Source organism: Erythrolamprus reginae, chromosome 8 (assembly GCF_031021105.1).
Source record: "Erythrolamprus reginae isolate rEryReg1 chromosome 8, rEryReg1.hap1, whole genome shotgun sequence".
Classification (NCBI taxonomy): domain Eukaryota; kingdom Metazoa; phylum Chordata; class Lepidosauria; order Squamata; family Dipsadidae; genus Erythrolamprus; species Erythrolamprus reginae.
In genome coordinates this window covers 54,504,393-54,522,634 of record NC_091957.1, presented here as the reverse complement: position 1 = coordinate 54,522,634, position 18,242 = coordinate 54,504,393, and the positions used below count along the sequence as shown (strand labels likewise).

General features: G+C 40.6%; 1 protein-coding gene across 3 annotated transcripts; it reads right to left on the bottom strand.

Moving 5' to 3' along the window:
- Positions 1–346: 346 nt before the first annotated feature.
- IDS (iduronate 2-sulfatase) lies at positions 347–18,167 on the bottom strand. Of its 3 annotated transcripts, none has more exons than XM_070759953.1 (9): positions 17,908–18,167; positions 13,069–13,250; positions 11,384–11,561; positions 11,193–11,281; positions 10,267–10,467; positions 7,440–7,610; positions 6,677–6,803; positions 5,232–5,405; positions 347–3,823 (listed from the first exon to the last, which is right to left on the bottom strand). In XM_070759953.1, the coding sequence occupies exons 5-9, from the start codon at positions 10,402–10,404 to the stop codon at positions 3,321–3,323; spliced, it is 1,113 nt and encodes a 370-aa protein (XP_070616054.1). In that variant the 5' UTR covers positions 10,405–10,467; positions 11,193–11,281; positions 11,384–11,561; positions 13,069–13,250; positions 17,908–18,167; the 3' UTR covers positions 347–3,320. The 3 variants fall into 3 exon arrangements, with proteins under 3 accessions (XP_070616054.1, XP_070616052.1, XP_070616053.1); XM_070759951.1 differs by lacking the exon at positions 17,908–18,167 and adding an exon at positions 15,712–15,889; XM_070759952.1 differs by lacking the exons at positions 5,232–5,405; positions 17,908–18,167 and adding an exon at positions 15,712–15,987 and having other exon boundaries at positions 1,967–3,823.
- Positions 18,168–18,242: the final 75 nt, after the last annotated feature.

Below are 18,242 nucleotides of genomic sequence, written 5' to 3'. Positions count from 1 at the left end.
TGTTTGGTTGACGGGACCCGGAGAAGACCCACTCTGTGGGACCTAACTGGTCACGGGATTCGTGCAGCAGAAGGCGGTCCCTGAGATAACCTGATCCGGTGCCATGAAGGGCTTTATAGGTCATAACCAACACTTATGTGAGTTGCACGGTCGTTAAGCAAATCTCTCTTTTCCCATGGATTTTGTTTGTTGAAAGTCACCTGGGAAAGTCACCAAGGGGTGATCATGTGTCACTGGTATACTGCAAAGGTGATAAATACATTCCAGTTGCCAATGTCCTGGATGTTGAAAACATGACTGTACAGAAGAGTTTTAAAGCTGAAGAATAGTTATAAGACAAAAAAAAATCATATATAACTTTTATTGTTTTATACATGTATAAAATACAAAGAGAAACGAAAATGGGAAACTAAGAAAAGGAGAGAGGGAGGGAGGGAAATATGACGTGCAAGAAATAAAAAGGCATGGATTCCCAACTTTTTTGTACTGTACAACAGTGTTTCCCAACCCTGGCAACTTGAAGATATCTGGACTTCAACTGGCTGGGGAATTCTGGGAGTTGAAGTCCAAATATCTTCAAGTTGCCAAGGTTGGGAAACACTGCTGTACAAGATAACAACATTACAAGCTCAACTTTTTACTTTTACACACTAGCATGTGTTCTGTCGAGCTCTCTGGTAGAATCCTCCCAAAAATGCACAGATACTATTTCAGAGACACACACGTTTGAAAATTCAAAACAATGTTCTTTATAATGAAAATTCACTTAAACTAAGCCCTCTTTTTGTATAGCAAAGAGCACTCGTCTCCAAAGAAACTGGTAATTGGTACAAGTACCTTATCAGTTCTGTGATACTTAGCTTGCAGCTGTGAGGCAATTCACAGTCCTTCTTCTTTCACAAAGTGAAACACACTTTGCTCTGGTTTAGTTTCAAAGTGGGAAAAAATCAGCACACAAAGGTCGAAGTCAGCAAGGCAGGCACGAAAGACAACGATCAGATAATCCTCCACAATGGCCAAACCCACAGGCTGCTATTTATAGCAGCCTCACTAATTACCACAGCCCCACCCAACCACAGGTGGCTTCATTTTCTTTTATAATAATCTCTCAGTTGTTGTTGCCTATGCATCGCTCTCCGCATGCGTGGCTGTATCATTAACTCTTGTTCCGAATCCAAAGAGGAGCTAGATAATTGATCTCCTTCTGAGCTGTCTGCCACACTCTCCTGCTCCCTGTCACTCATGTCTTCTTGGTCAGAGGAGCCTTCATCAGCAGATTCCACCGGGGGCAAAACAGGCCTGCAGCATGTGGATGTCTCCCCCACATCCACAGTCCTTGGGGCAGGAGCTGGGCCAGAGCTAACCACAACAGTATATGACTAGCCATCTCTGTAACGATGGATCTATCTATTTTTAATAGAGTCTATCCATTTTTATTTTTATAAAGCTTAGTGCTTTAAAAAGGATGGTGGGAAAAACAATCGGTTTAAGGTCAAAGACTCTGAAAGCACAGAGTGAATTTTGTTAATATACATGGTGATCATTTATGAAGATTATTGAGTGCAAATAGAAACATGTATTATTTCAACAGCAAGGAAGGTAAAGCAGTAATGGTTAAATTGATTATTCTAGTCAAAGAGGAGAATATATACATACTGCTCAAAAAAATAAAGGGAACACTCAAATAACATCTCCTAGATCTGAATGAATGAAATATACTCATCGAATACTTTGTCCTGTACAAAGTTGAATGTGCACAACAGCAGGTGAAACTGATGGTCAATCAGTGTTGCTTCCTAAGTGGACAGTTTGATTTCACAAAAGTTTGTTTTATTTGGAGTTATATTGTGTTGTTTAAGTGTTCCCTTTATTTTATTTTATTTTTGAGCAGTGTATATAGAATATAGTTTTAAGACGCTTCACGTCTTTTGTGTGGAGGGAAGAAAAGAAAAAAAGAAGTTAATTCAAGCTGATCTCACTTTATTGACTAAATAAAGGTGTTTTGTTGACGGGGCTGTTTTGACTCATGTTTAACTGCGGGAATCTCCAGGTCTGGCTATTCCTGAGTTGCTAGACAGGTAGTAAATTTTGCTGATTGGGGAAAATGCCTTCTGCTCCAACTGATATCAAGGAGGAGGTCAATAGTGCCATCTCATTTATTCAATGAGAATGTCTTTGCATTCTCTCTCTCCACGCTTCCTTCCCCGCCATCACTTCTACTGGCTGTATGTTGTTACTCGTAGCTGGGTGATCAGGCTTGATCAACTGACAGTTAAAAGCTTGAAAATTAATGAGTAGTTATTATTGGGCTTGCTACACTGACACCTAAAACTTGAAAATGTATGTAGAATGTGTAACTCCTTAGCATCCGAGCATGTTAGTATAAGGAAACTGGCAGTTGGAACAGAGTTCTTTTCAGGTGGGGAGGAGGAGTAGAACATCTAACTCCTTAGCATCAAAGCGTGTTAGTATAATACTGTATAAGAAATACTAATGATCTGAGGATCATTTCAAAAAAGCCAGGATGACCTTGAAACTCCAAAAGGAATTTATTATGACTATCTCTACCTCCTCACACCACTGCCCCTCCCAACTTCCCACAGCAAGAAACATTCCCCACCAAAAATAACATAACGTGGCAGGCCAAAATCTGGCTTCGGCCTGACAGTTGTTTTCTCCAAAACTATTTGACAGACATGGCAGATATATTTTAATGAGCATCTACATATTCAAATTTATTCTTATATCAGCCTTTAAAACCTTTTGATACAAAAATGGTCATCCTTAGAGGTGTCTTTGTGTATAACACAAAGCATGAACGTACAGGGGTCCCTCTACTTACAAACTTAATTCGTTCCATGACCAGGTTCTTAAGTCAAAAAGTTTGTAAGAAGAAGCAATTTTTCCCATAGGAACCAATGTAAAAGCAAATAATGCGTGTGATTGGGGAAACCACAGGGAGGGTGGAGGCCCTATTTGCTCCCATGAGATTCCTAGAGAGGCCCCACGGAGGCTTCTCCCTGCCTTTTCCAGCCCTGTTTTCTCCCAAGAGATTCCTAGAGAGCCCCCACAGAGGTTTCTCTCTGCATTTTCTGACCCTGTTTCCTCCCAGGAGATTCCTAGAGGCCCCACGGAGGCTTCTCCCTGCCTTTTCCGGTTACAGTTTTGGAGGCTCATGTTTGTAAGTGGAAAATGGTTCTTGAGAAGTGGCCAAAAAAAATCTTGAACACCCGGTTCTTATCTAGAAAAGTTCGTAAGTAGAGGCGTTCTTAGGTAGAGGTACTACTGTATATACAATTGGTCGATTGCTTTGTAGCAGTTCACTGAATTGAAGTCGATCCCAAATGATCGGCTAGATGGCAAAGCTTTGGAATGGGGGATCCATGCAGGATTTCGTTGTACCGGTTATGATCTTCGTAGGGGTCGCTTTTTTCAAAATACAGCTCTCCCCCGTGAATGTCTTTCCTGTCGATCGTGAAGTTGCTGGGATTAAACCCGAACCAGAGAGTACACCTGTAATCGGCTGTACGGATGGAATAGCCCATGACTCTTATATCTTGAAGCAACGGCAAATCAGAATTGGGTGCAGGGGTGTCTCCAGGACGCGGATACTGGCTGAAGGCAACTGGGGTTTCTCTGCGTTTGGAGGCAGGGTCCTCCTGCCCTCCATGGGAGAATGGGAAGTACTGAACCAAGCTCTTCCCTTCACTACAAAGAGGGACATGGAAGGAAGGTTGAGGGCAAGCAGGAGGAAGGGTCAGTCCAGCGAGTTCTGTAAGCGTTGGGAAGAGGGACACCAACTCGACCATTTCTTTGCATTTTCCTGGAGTGGGATAAGAGAAAAATTAGAGTAGGGAGCATCATGGCATTGGACCAGAATATCTCCGAGACCGCTTTCTGCCGCACGAATCCCAGCGACCGATCAGGTCCCACAGAGTGGGCCTTCTCCGGGTCCCGTCAACTAAACAATGTTGGTTGGCGGGCCCCAGGGGAAGAGCCTTCTCTGTGGCGGCCCCGACTCTCTGGAACAAACTCCCCCCAGAGATTAGAACTGCCCCTACTCTCCTTGCCTTTCGTAAGCTCCTTAAAACCCACCTTTGTCGTCAGGCATGGGGGAACTGAGACATCTCCCCCGGGCATATACAATTTATGCATGGTATGTTTGTATGTATGTTTGCTTAGTAAATGGGTTTTTTAAAATATTTTAAATTATAGTTTAGATTTGTCATGAATTGTTTTATTTTGTTGCGAGTCTGCGGAGAGGGGCGGCATACAAATCTAAATAGTAAATAAATAATAAATAAATCAGGTCCAAGAACGACACCTGGAGTTACAGATAGGTCAGGGTTCCAAACGAACATTCCCACCGAAATAAAACTCCAAGGCTAGACGTTCCTCAAAGTTCCAATTTATCATTGATGTAATACTAGCACATCTGGGAAAACCCAAATCTGAAAAACGTCCAGGGTTTCCCCAACCAGTTGAAAGTTCACAACCCTGCCCTACACTCACAAGTTCATTACATGGTCTAATGCAATCTTCACGCTCAACTGGAGACAATTCCCAGTAGGTGTCCTTGACTCCCAGAGTGAAGATACAGTGGTACCTCTACTTACGAACTTAATTTGTTCCGTGACCAGGTTCTTAAGTCAAAAACTTTATAAGAAGCAGCAATTTTTCCCATAGGAATCAATGTAAAAGCAAATAATGTGTGCGATTGGGGAAACCAGAGGGAGGGTAGAGGCCCTGTTTCCTCCCAGGAGATTCCTAGAGAGGCCCCACGGAGGCTTCTCCCCACTTTTTCTGGCCCTGTTTCCCCCCAGATTTCTAGAGAGGCCCCATGGAGGCTTCTTCCTGCCTTTTTCGGTTACAGTTTCGGAGGCTCAGGTTTGTAAGTGGAAAATGGTTCTTGAGAAGAGGCCAAAAAAAATCTTGAACACCTGGTTCTTATCTAGAAAAGTTTGTAAGTAGAGGTGCTCTTAGGTAGAAGTACCACTGTATTGTTATGGCTCATCTTCCACAGCTTCAACAAAATCTCCCTCTCACACGCACAACTTCCCAGGTTAAAATATGCGTCAGTTAGGAAGCTGAAAAGGAAAATATGGCTTCCAAAACTGACAAATAAGTTCTAAGAAGAAAAACAGCAGCATGTCTAACTGGGAAGATCTAATCGGATTAGCAATAAAAGTTCGGACTTTTAATTTTTTGCACTGCTAGTGCTGGGTTTTTACCTGGAAGGCCAAAATGGGAATCTTGAGCGAAAGGATCAATGAATGGGAAAACCTTGTGTCCTGGACCAGAGATTGGAGTTGTCACTCCTGGCACATAGAACATCAGCGGCACTCTTGTGGCTACGTCAAAGTTACTGTATTTCGCCCACTCGCCATGTTCGCCCAGCGACCAGCCTAAATGAAATCAAGAACCATGAAAGGGAGACAGGAAGGGGAGGAAGAGGAAGAGGAAGAAGAAGAGGAAGAGGAAGAAGAAGAAGGAGAAGAGGAAGAAGAAGGAGAAGAGGAAGAAGAGGAAGAAGAAGACGACGAAGAAGAGGAAGACGAAGAAGAAGAGGAAGAGGAAGAAGAAGAAGAGGATGAGGAAGAGGAAGAAGAAGAAGACGAAGAAGAGGAAGAGGAAGAAGAGGAAGAGGAAGAAGAGAAAGAAGAAGAAGAGGAAGGGGAAGAGAAAGAAGAAGAAGAAGAAGAAGAAGAAGAAGAAGAAGAAGAAGAAGAAGAAGAAGAAGAAGAAGAAAGAGTTGATATTTTCATCGTATTTTAATGACCCTGTAATCCCTTGCAGGGTGGAGTCTGGGCAACTGAATGGAACTAGCAGAGTGTTTTAATGGCTGGATGCTCTTCCTATCGCCAACGTGCTGTTCTGTTCAGCAAATATATTTTCCATGTGCCCAGAAAGAGAAATATCTACAGTACCTCTACCCAGGATCGAAATTACATCCTCCTGATTGTGAGGCGAGAGCTCAACCCCTAGGCCACTGCACCACTCTGCAATGGTGAGGGGGAACTAGACCTGAATGGACTTGAAGAACCACCAGAGTGGGCTGATATGTCAATGGGGGAGTGGTCCCAGTCAGAGGATGAAGAAGACATTACAGTGGAGGACCCACTCTTAGATGCTAGATACAGGAGGTTACTGAGAAAACAACAAAACATGTATGGTAAAAGGAAATAAGCTTGCAACTTTAACTCTTGGGGTTTGATGCCACTCCCAACAAAGGATCTTGGGAAATTCTGGGTGGGGTTTCAACGTTCCTTCATGGACGCTGTTTTAGAGTTGGGGTGCTCGAAAATGCCCCCCAAAAACCTGATTTCTGCCTTGCTAAAAACTCTTTGCCAGGCACTGCACGACTGTTAGAAAATTGATGAGCTTTTATCTTCTATGCTTCATTCCCTTTCTTATCTCGTTGGAATGTAAGTTGGTCCCTTTCCTGTAACCTAATCTGATCATTTCACCGCAGAGAAAAAATACTCCCTGAACATTTAAAAAAAACCCTGCTTTCTGCTTGTAATGTTGTGTTTCCAAATAAAAAGTGCGCTTTAAAGCTGAAAATAGTGGGTTTTAGCCATTGGAAAGCCCAGGAACAGAACAACGTTCATCGATCTTCTCCAGAAAACGAAGCTGTGAAGTTTACGATTGACTCCAAGCCGCCAGGAAGTCTTACCATGGTCCGCGGTGAAAACAACCACGGTGTTGTGAGAAAGCTCTGCCTCATCCAGGGCACTCAACAATCTTCCCACCAGCATGTCCACGTAGGAAACTGAGGCAAAATAACTCTGGCGAATTTTCCGCTACAAAACAAGTTTGCAAAGAAAATGAGTTGTGGCTGCTACACTAGCGTGCTGTGTGAGCAGCTTCGGGTGACACATGCACGTTCTCATTGAGTATTTCATTTGCACAACTATTCCATTTGCACAACAGCATGTGAAATTGACTGTCAATCAGTGTTGCTTCCTTAAGTGGACAGTTTGATTTCACAGAAGTTTGATTCACTCTGTTTTTTAAGTGTTCCCTTAGTTTTTTTGAGCATGGCATTTATACCTTTACTATATTGGTCTGTTATGGGCTGAATAACCTCCACTGCCATATATACTGTACTCTGTTTGTGAAGTTTGGTATTCTAACATTGGTTAGCCCAGTGTGGAATGCTAACAGTTTTGTAAATTGCCTTTTTAGATGCCCCAATACAGGGGTAGGCAAAGTTGGCTCTTCTATGACTTGTGGACTTCAACTCCCAGAATTCCTGAGCCAATCATGCTGGCTCAGGAATTCTGGGAGTTGAAGTCCAGACGTCATAGAAGAGCCAGCTTTGCCTACCCCTGCCCTAATACGTCTTATTTTGGGGGGTTCTGAGCCACCTAGAATCCTTAGGGAATTGGGCAACTTAGAAATTGAATTAATTAAACAAACAAACAAATGTATTCTACCTGGAAGTGTTCTGGAATAGGCCCATAAGGGAAACTGAGGTTTAGTGCAGCAACATCCTCTCTCCGACGTAGGTCCATCCAGGGATTGTAAGCAACGGAAGGAAGATTTTTAGGAACGGCTGGGTCAGGAGCCAAGGTGACATTTTCCAATGGGTATAATTTGAGAAATTTCTGGAGGGAGAAGAGATTATCTAAATTGGCTTTCTTTTTTTTTAAAAAAATATTTATATTAATTTTAACAAACAAGCATGACAAACACGACATATAACAAAAAGTGGAGCTACAATTGCTCCTCTTAAAACAGAAGTCTTCATTGTATACAAGGAGGAAAGATCTTATTACTATTTAACCCCATGTAGGAAATATATAGAAATATCTATTATAACACACTATATAAAAGCACATCTAAAAGTTTATAAAAATATATATATAAAAACTCTTAATTTGTAAACTAAATCAAGTAGAAATAAAGAAGATAAGAGAAAAGGAAATTATATTTATTTATGTATTTTATTTATTTATTTATTAGATTTGTATGCCGCCCCTCTCCGTAGACTCGGGGCGGCTCACAACACAACACAATAAAACAGTTCATGACAAATCTAATAATTTACAATTTAAAATATTTTAAAAACCCCATTATTAAAAAGACATACATACAAACATACCATACAAAAATTATATAGGCCCGGGGGAAATATCTCAGTTCCCCCATGCCTGACGACAAAGGTGGGTTTTGAGAGGTTTACGAAAGGCAAGGAGGGTAGGGGCAGTTCTAATCTCTGGGGGGAGCTGGTTCCAGAGAGTCGGGGCCGCCACAGAGAAGGCTCTTCCCCTGGGGCCCGCCAACCGACATTGTTTAGTTGACGGGACCCGGAGAAGGCCAACTCTGTGGGACCTAATCGGTCGCTGGGATTCGTGCAGCAGAAGGCGGTCCCGGAGATATTCTGGTCCGATGCCATGAAGGGCTTTATAGGTCATAACCAACACTTTGAATTGTGACCATAAATTGATCGGCAACCAATGCAGACTGCGGAGTGTTGGTGTAACATGGGCATATTTGGGAAAGCCCATGATTGCTCTCGCAGCTGCATTCTGCACGTTATAACTAATCACAATCTAATAAAGTTTTTCTATTAAATTCAAAATTTATGAAAGAAATATAACGGCAAACTTATATCTTTTTCTTTTTAACCCACCAAGTATATATCTTCTGCCAGATATTATAGAAGATTATCTGAATTGGCTTTCTAACGAGTCTCTCTATCACTTAGGTTGGACTTTGACAATATGTATATTAAGAAACGATCAATATTAATAAAAATAATATTAATAAATATACATATACCACTCACTCATCACAAAATCTCCAGAAACGTAAAGCCTACGAACTTGAAACTTGCCATGTACAGTATGTTCCTCTTGGCTTCTAGGTGCTCTCCAAGAAAAGATCTTCTGTTTATTCTATTCTATTTTCTATTTCTATTCTATTCTTATTGGATTTTATTCCGTTCTATTTTATTCTATTCTTCATTCCAATATTTATTCGGTTATGTTTCATTGTACTGTATTCTATTATATTTCTATTCTATTTTCTATTCTATTTTCTGTTCTATTTTATTTCTATTCCTATTCTATTTTCCATTATATTCTATTTTCTATTCTGTTCTTCATTCAAATATTTATTCTTTTCTGTTATGTTCTATTTATTCTATTCTATTTTCTATTTCTATTCTACTCTTATTAGATTCTATTCTATTCTATTCTTATTTCTATAATTCTATATTATTTCTATATGTCTGTATTTCTATATTATTTCTATATTATTTCTATATTATTATATTCTATATTATATTATTTCTATATTATTCGGTTATGTATTGTTGTATTCTATTCTATTTCTATTCTATTTTCTATTCTATTTTCTGTTCTTTTTTATTTCTATTCCTATTCTAGTTTCCATTATATTCTATTTTCTCTCGGTTCTATTTTCTATTCTGTTCTTCATTCAAATATTTATTCTTTTCTGTTATGTTCTATTTATTCTATTCTATTTTCTATTTCTATTCTATTCTTATTAGATTCTGTTCTATTCTATTCTTATTTCTATAATTCTATATTATTTCTATATGTCTGTATTCCTATATTTCTATATTTTTATATTTCTATATTATTTCTATATTTTCACATTATTTCTATATTTCTATTATTTCCATATTTCTATATTATTTCTATATTATTTCTATATTATTTCTATATTTCTATATTATTTCCATATTTCTATATTATTTCTATATTTCTATATTATTTCTACATTTCTATATTATTTCTATATTTCTATATTATTTCTACATTTCTATATTATTTCTATATTTCTATATTATTTCCATATTTCTATATTATTTCTACATTTCTATATTATTTCTATATTTCTATATTATTTCTACATTTCTATATTATTTCTATATTTCTATATTATTTCCATATTTCTATATTATTTCCATATTTCTATATTATTTCCATATTTCTATATTATTTCTATATTTCTATATTATTTCCATATTTCTATATTATTTCTACATTTCTATATTATTTCTATATTTCTATATTATTTCCATATTTCTATATTATTTCCATATTTCTATATTATTTCTACATTTCTATATTATTTCTACATTTCTATATTATTTCTATATTTCTATTTTACTATATTTCTATGTTTCTATGTTTATATATTTCTATTGATGTATCCTTCTAGGATAAATCCTTTTGAAGACTCTTCCAGGAAAGATCTCCCCTCTTCTCCCCTGCAGAGAAAACATCTTACCCGAGGGTATCTGAATGGGATGTGGGGCTTATGATAGCCGACAGCCAGAAAAAAATTCCTCTTGATTCTTTTCAGAGTCTTCAACCAACCGATGGCCTCCTCGGTGCTCTGGATATCTGGCAAAGTAGCCTGGGGCATCTCAGCAACGTCCACGGGGCAGATCAAGTTGGCGTGAAGTTTTCCATCTTTGCCTTTGCAAACCTTAAAGGCAAACAGCAATGGTCATTTTAAAATTTAAAGCCGCCCTGAGTCTCCCCGGGATTGGGTGGCATTGAAGTCCAATACATTAAATTAAATTGAATTTTCAAAACCCACAAAATGAACCAATAGAGAACAAAACACAAAACAAACCATCCGTTTAAAGCCTGAAATATTCCTACTAGGTGTTTCCATTTTTTTGTCCACCCCCTGTAATTATTTGATGTATGGTGGAGAATTGTTTTTAAAAATCCCCCCCCAAAAAAAGAAATTTTGGGTTCCTAAATTCTGGTCCTAAGTATTATCAGGGATCCCTCATTGTCAGTTATGGAAATTAGATTACACAACAGTTATGGAAATTAGATTACACAACAGTTATGGAAATTAGATTACACAACTACAATGAAGAGAAATTAGCAGAAACAATGAGGCGGTGGGAAAAGGTTAAAAATTATATATTAACAATATCAGTAAGCGATGCAAATGCTACAAATAAAATTAAATCACTTTATAAAGAATGAATAATGTAACCCAGAAAAGAAGTAAATGAAGGATATAGAATTGAATCTTCCTTGGTGAAGGTTTTTTTTAATTTTCTGTTTGGTGATGGTATTCACTTTTATGCTTTCTGTTTTTTGTAAAAATTTCTTTAAAAATCAATAAAAATTATATATATATAAAAAAGGGGGTATCCCTCATTGTCAACAACCCCGTAGCGCCCGCCTAACCTTCGTGTTTTCGTATTTTTCGGAAGACGGGTGGAAAGCCGGAACAGACCAACTGTAGGGGGAATCGTCGCTGTGGTTTGAGGAGACGCCTGAGAAACAGAAAACGGAAACACAAGTGAGGCTGGGCCCAAATCCCTGGATCGGGATCTCGGGCGCTTTCCTAGGCCTTGGGAAGCTGTGAGAAAGCTCACCTGGGTGAAAAACCTTCCCAACGGATATGGTGAGGTAGCCATTCTCCTTGAAGTACTGCGGCAACGTGGTGTAGTTTCCTGCGTGGGTTCGCCAGTACGAATTAAAGTCATACAGCCTGGTGGAATCAGGTCTGCGGCCTGTGAGGAAGGAGACCCTGCTTGGGGCGCAGACAGCTTGCTGGGGGCAGAAAAGAGAGAGAGAAAGACGGAGAGGGAGGGAGGGAGAAAGAGAAAGAAAGAGGGAGAGAGGAAGAGAAAGAGAGAGAAAGAGGAAGGAGGAGAGCAAGAGAGAGAGAGAAAGAGGGAGGGAAGAAGAAAGAGAAAGAAAGAAGGAGGCAGGGACAGGAGAGAGAAAGAGAGAGAAAGAAAGAGGGAGGGAAGTAGAAAGAGAAAGAAAGAAGGAGGCAGGGACACGAGAGAGAAAGAAAGAGGGAGGGAGAGAGATAAAGAAAGAAAGAGGCATGGACAGGAGAGAGAAAGAGGGAAGGAGGGAGAGAGAGAAAGAAAGGAGGCAGGGACAGGAGAGAGAAAGAGAGAGAGAGAAAGGGAGAGAGAGAAAGAAAGAAATAGACAGGGACAGGACAGAGAGAGAGAAAGGGAAAGAGAGAAAAGAGAGAGAGAAAGAGGGAGAGAGGAAGAGAAAAAAGAGAGAAATAAGGAAGAAGGTAAAGGGAGAGAGGGAGGGAGAGGCAGAGAGAAAGAGGAAGAAAGGAAAGGAGAGATAGGGAGAGAGGGAGAGAAAGAGAGAAAGAGGGAAGGAGGGAGAGAAAGAGAGAGAGAACGAGGGAGACAGAGAGAAAGGAGGGAGAGAGGGAGAAAGAGTGAGAGAGAGAGAGAAGGAGGGAGAGAGGAAGTAAGAGGAAAAGAGGAAAAGAGGTAGAAGGAGAGAAGGTGGAAGAGGGTGAGAGAAAGATGGAGGGAGGGAAGGGGAGAGAGGGAGAAAGAATATGGTTTAGCAATAAGGTATATATTGTGTGTGGCAGAAATGCCAACTTCTAGATCAAAAAGATGGAGGAACAGCTTGCCTCCAGAATTTGTGGGGACTCTTTTCACTGGAGGCTTTCAAGAAGAGACTGGACAGCCATCTGTTCAGAATGGTATAGGGTGTCCTGCTCAAGCAGGGGTTGAACAAGATGACCTCCAAGTGCCCTTCCAAGTCTGTTATTCTAACATTGAGGAAATGGAAGTTCTGGGGTGCTTGGGAAAATGTGACCATGTTACCCTAGAATCCACCTAACTAACAGCAGGCAGGAAGAACCAAAGGTAGTCGGATTATTGCTCTATGTCAGGGGTCCTGAAACTTGGCAACTTTAAGTCTGGTGGACTCCAACTCCCAGAATTCTCCAGCCAGCAAGTCTTAAAGTTGCCAAGTTTGAAGACCTCTGTTCTATATTTTAAGGAAGCGGACTTCAATAAACTTAAAAGAAAACGGAGGAACGATGGAATGTCCAAGGAAGGAAATCCTGGATTGAAAAACAGCTCTGCAACATTGGGAAATTTAAAATACATGGACTTCAACTCTCAGAATTCCCCAGCCAGCATATTTGGACTGGGGAATGCTGGGAATCAAAGTCCACAAGTCTTAAAGTTGCCAAGGTTGGAGACCCAAACCTTGCTCCAGACAGCAAGGCTAACCAAGGTTCCCTCTCCCACAAAAATTAAATAATGAAGATGACGTCAATTACCTGGGCAAAAGCATTCTGGAACACCACACTTCTGGAAGCCAGTTGATCAATGTTGGGTGATCTAACCAGGGAGTCCCCATAAGATCCCAAGGCAGGGCGCAAGTCGTCCGCGATCAGGAAGAGAATATTTAAGCCCCGATGATGGAAATCACGGATAGGCCGCTGAGCACCATCAGCCCATCCTAGTTGGGGAAGAAGGAACATGGTAGAATAATTCTAAGCTTGCTATCTCTCTCCCCTATCTATCTATCTATCTATCTATCTATCTATCTATCTATCTATCTCTCTCTCTCTCTCTCTCTCTTTCTCTCTCTCTCTCTCTCCTCTCTTTCTCTCTCTCTCTCTTTCTCTCTCTCTCTCTTTCTCTCTCCCTCCCTCCCTCTCTCTCTTTCTCTCTCTCTTTTCAGTACCGTCTATTGAATACTTTCAAAGATTACTTCCCGACTGAACTTCGGTTAGCAGGTTTTATAAATGGCAAAAATAAACAATGTGCTTCAAATGGGATAATGTACAGAGTTAATCGGATTGTATTTTGATATTTTAATCATCACATCTAATTGCCGAAGGGAAGGGAAGGGAAGGGAAAGGGAAAGGAAGGAAGGAAAAAGTGAAAGGGAAGGTAAAAAGAAAAGGAATAGAAGGAAAGGAGAAGGAAAAAAGAAAGGAAGGGGAGGGGAAAAGAAAGGAAAGGAAAGAATAAGATAGGATAGGATAGAGTAGAATAGAAATAAGAATAGAGTAGGAAGGAAGGAAAAGGCAAAAGGGGGAGGAAAAAGAAAGGGAAGAGAAGGAACGGAGAAGGAAAAAATAAAGGAAGGGAAGGGAAAAGGGGAGAGGAAAGGAAAGGAACAAGGAAGAAAGGAAAGTAAAAGAACAAGGAGGGAAAGGAAGGCTACTGAGATTTTCATTCTGCTTTAGAGACACTGCCAGGGCATTTAACACAGGGAAAATTTTAGCAGTTTCTGTACATTTCCTGGTTTAAATGAACAGTGGTTTTATCATCTCATTATGAATCATCCCCACATTTTTAAGCACTCTTGTGGGAGAGAATTTCATAAACACATGTATTAAAAATATAGCATTAATGGAAGACCACCGGGAAAAAAATTCTGAAGGTCAGTGGCTTTGAATGCTGAAATGGAACAACAACAGAAAAGATTAATTTGGCTTTAATAGCTGACAAAAAGAGTTATTTAGCTGCGGTGGAGACCAGCCGCCCGCAGAGGTTAAGCTGTACTTCTGGATTCAGGAAGAACTGGGTTCAAGGCTCACTTAACCACAAAGCAAATGGACTGAATTTGGATCTGCCACTTATACCTCCTCAACTCTGAACCATTTTGCAAAGTTGCTGTTTGTTGAGTTTTATAACAACAACAGCTTGCTTCCAGAAGTTACGAATGCCCCAACACTGGATGTTTTTAAGCAGATGTTGCATAACCATTTATCTGAAGAAGTGTAGGGTAATCTGCCTAAGCAGGGGGTTGGACTAGAAGACCTCCAAGGTCCCTTCCAACTCTGTTGTTGCTGTTGCTGTTGTTGTTGCATTCTGTACTTTTTTATTATACTTGTAAAACTCTGTGGGACCTAAATCCCAGCGGCCGTTTAGGTCCCACAGTTGGCCTTCTCCAGGTCCCATCGACCAGACAATGTCATCTGGCGGGGCCTAGGAGAAGAGCCTTCTCTGTGGCGGCCCCGGCCCTCTGGAATCAACTCCCTCCGGAGATTCGAACTGCCCTCATCCTCCTCGCCTTCTGCAAGAGCCTTAAGACTTTTCTATGTCACCAGGCATGGGGTAACTAGTGTATCCCCCCCCCTCTGACCATTGAAAGTTATGTGTGGTTATGATTGTGTAGTAATTAATTGTTTTTAAGGCAATGGGTTTTAGTTATAGTTTTAATTATTAGATTTGTATCTGTATTGTTCCATTGTTGTTGTGAGCCACCCCGATTCTTCGGAGAGGGGCGGCATACAAGTCTAATAAATTATTATTATTAATTATTGTGAGCCGCTTTGAGTCCCAGGAGAAGGGTGGCATAGAAATTTGAGGAAACAAACAAACAACGCTTAAGCAAATTATTATTATTATTATTATTATTATTATTATTATTATTATTTATTAGATTTGTATGCCGCCCCTCTCCTAAGACTCGGGGCGGCTCACAACAACAATAAAACAATGTATAACAAATCTAACAATTTAAAAATCACTAAAAAACCCTTATTAAAAGCAAACATACACACAAACCATGCCTGACGGTAAATGGAAATATTTATATATAAAGAGAAAGAAAATAAATGAGAGAGAGGTTACAGATAGAAGTATCTATATATAGAGAGAAAAATATTAGATAAATGCTTTCCAGTTCGTGCTAAAAGCGCGCCCACCTAGCCCCCTCCCCTAATTTTGCCCTGGAGGCTTCCCCTTCCAGATTGTATCACCCACCCACCCACCCAAACTCCGGCTTGCAGAGAGGGTCGTCTGAACCTCCCCACGTCTCGCCCACCCCCGTGGAGGGGCGCACAGGATTTACCCAGCACCCACCCACCCAAACTCCCGCTCGCAGAGAGGGACAGTCGTCTGAACACCCTCCCCCAGATGTCAGCGGTCTCGCCCACGCCCGTGGGTGCTCAGGCTTTACTCACCGCCCACCCACCCGGAAGGATCCGCGAGCGCATCACCTCCTGCGCCCAGCGAGGTACCCAGCCAGAGCCAGGAGGCGCCCAGCAGGAACCGGAGCCGAGCCGCTGGAGGGGTCCCCGCCGGTGCCATAAGGAGCCTCGCGGGGAGAAGGACGGTCTTCTCTCGCCGCCCAGCCAAGCAGGCTCCGGAGGAGGAGGAAGCGGCGGGCAGGGCTTTTTACCAAGCGCCACCCAGACGGCGGGGCGGCTGCAAAGCGAGCGCGCACAAAGCGCTTTGGAGACGCGCCGAGTTTTGGCTCCGCTGCAACCGCGGGAAGCGCGTCTCCAGCAAAACGCGTGTCGGCTCGGCCGCCTTTTCCGACGGCTCTTTAGAACCCGCCCTTAGGAAAGAGTGCCAGCCGCTCCGCTTGCCTTCTTTTCCCCGTCATTCCCAACGTGTTATTGGGCGCCGAGGGAAGTTCTGCGCCCGTTTTCTTGGGTTCTAGCGCCCCTCTTTTGCATCCGCTTGGGTTGTTTTCTTCTTGTTGTTGTCCCTGATCGAGCAAGTTTGGATTGCCAATAAAGGATAGAATGGAATGGAATGAAGAAAGAATGAATAGAATGGAATACGACATAGATGTAGACCTAATAGAAAAATAAAGGATAAAATAGAATAGAGAGAATAGAATAGAATAGAGAACAGAGTAGACTTAGATATAGGCATAATAGAAATAGAGGATAGAATACAATACGACATAGACATAATAGAAAAATAGAGGATAGAATAGAATAGAAGATAGAATAGAGAACAGAATAGAATTAGACATAGACATACTAGAAATAGAGGATAGAATAGATATGATAGAATAGGATAGGACATGACATAGACATAATAGAAATAGAGGATAGGACAGGAAAGAATAGAATAGAATAGGAGATAGACATATAATAGAAACAGGATAGGATAGGACATAGACATACACATAATAGAAATAGAGGATAGAATACAATACGACATACGACATAGACATAATAGAAAAATAGAGGATAAAATAGAATAGAGGATAGAATAGAGAACAGAATAGAATTAGACAGATACTAGAAATAGAGGATAGAATAGATAGGATAGGATAGGACATCTATGTCTATAGAAATAGAGGATAGGATAGATAGGATAGGACATCTATGTCTATAGAAATAGAGGATAGAATAGATAGGATAGGATAGGACATCTATGTCTATAGAAATAGGGGATAGGATAGGATAGGACATCTATGTCTATAGAAATAGAGGATAGAATAGATAGGATAGGATAGGACATCTATGTCTATAGAAATAGAGGATAGAATAGATAGGATAGGATAGGACATCTATGTCTATAGAAATAGAGGATAGAATAGATAGGATAGGACATCTATGTCTATAGAAATAGAGGATAGGATAGGAAAGAATAGAATAGGAAATAGACATATAATAGAAATAGAAGATAGGATAGAATAGGATATAGACATAGACATAATAGAAATAGAGGAGAGGAGAGGATAGGGTGGGATAGGATAGGATAGGACATAGACAGACATAGACATAATACAAATAGAGAACAGGATAAAATAGAATAGAATAGGACATAGACAGACATTTCCCCTAGAAATAGAGGAGAGGACAGGACAGAACAAAATAGAACAGAATTCTTTATTGGCCAAGTGTGATTGGACACACAAGGAATTTGTCTTGGAGCAGATGCTCTCCGCGTACATAAAAGAAAATATAGAGTTGTCAAGAATCATGCGGTACAACACTTAATGGTTGTCATAGGGGTCAAATAAGCAATGAGGAAACAATCAATATTAATAAAAATCTTAGGATACAAGCAACAAGTTAGTCACACAATCCTAAGTGGGAGGAAAAGGGTGATAGGAATGATGAGAAAAAATTAGTAGAAATAGAAGTGCAGATTTAGTAAAAAGTCTGACAGTGTTGAGGGAATTATTTGTTTAGGGTTTTATAGTTTTAGATATTCAACTTCTTCTTATTGTTCTGTAGCTATTTGTATTTGTATTTATATTATTATTGCGAGCTGCTCTGAATCCTTGGGGATTGGGCGGCATAGATGTCAAATGAATGAATGAATGAATGAATGAGACAATTTAAAAGGCAGATAAAATGTACAGGTTTACATTTTAAACGGAGGAAACTCAACGTGTAAATGCAATTACTCACTCCAACCAGACGAAACCGGGGTCTCTCCTCCTCTGTGGTACCCCCGTTGTCTGGATCTTCCCCAACCACGTTGTGCAATCTGATTATTTTATTTCCCTGATAAATTTCCAGCCTTCTTTTCATCCAGTGAGCCAAATGCGCATCAGTCCTCTTTTAATTTCTGATCTTCCCCCTCTGCAATTAAATCAAATGCATTCCTCCGCTGCTGCCCCGCATCCCTCCAGACACGCATCTGGCCACTCGTCGGAATCTGCCCTTAATGCCTGGCATAGAATCCCTTGCAGGGGCTTCCGGCCGCCACGCCCATTAAAGGGCATGGCTTCTCTGCGTCTTAC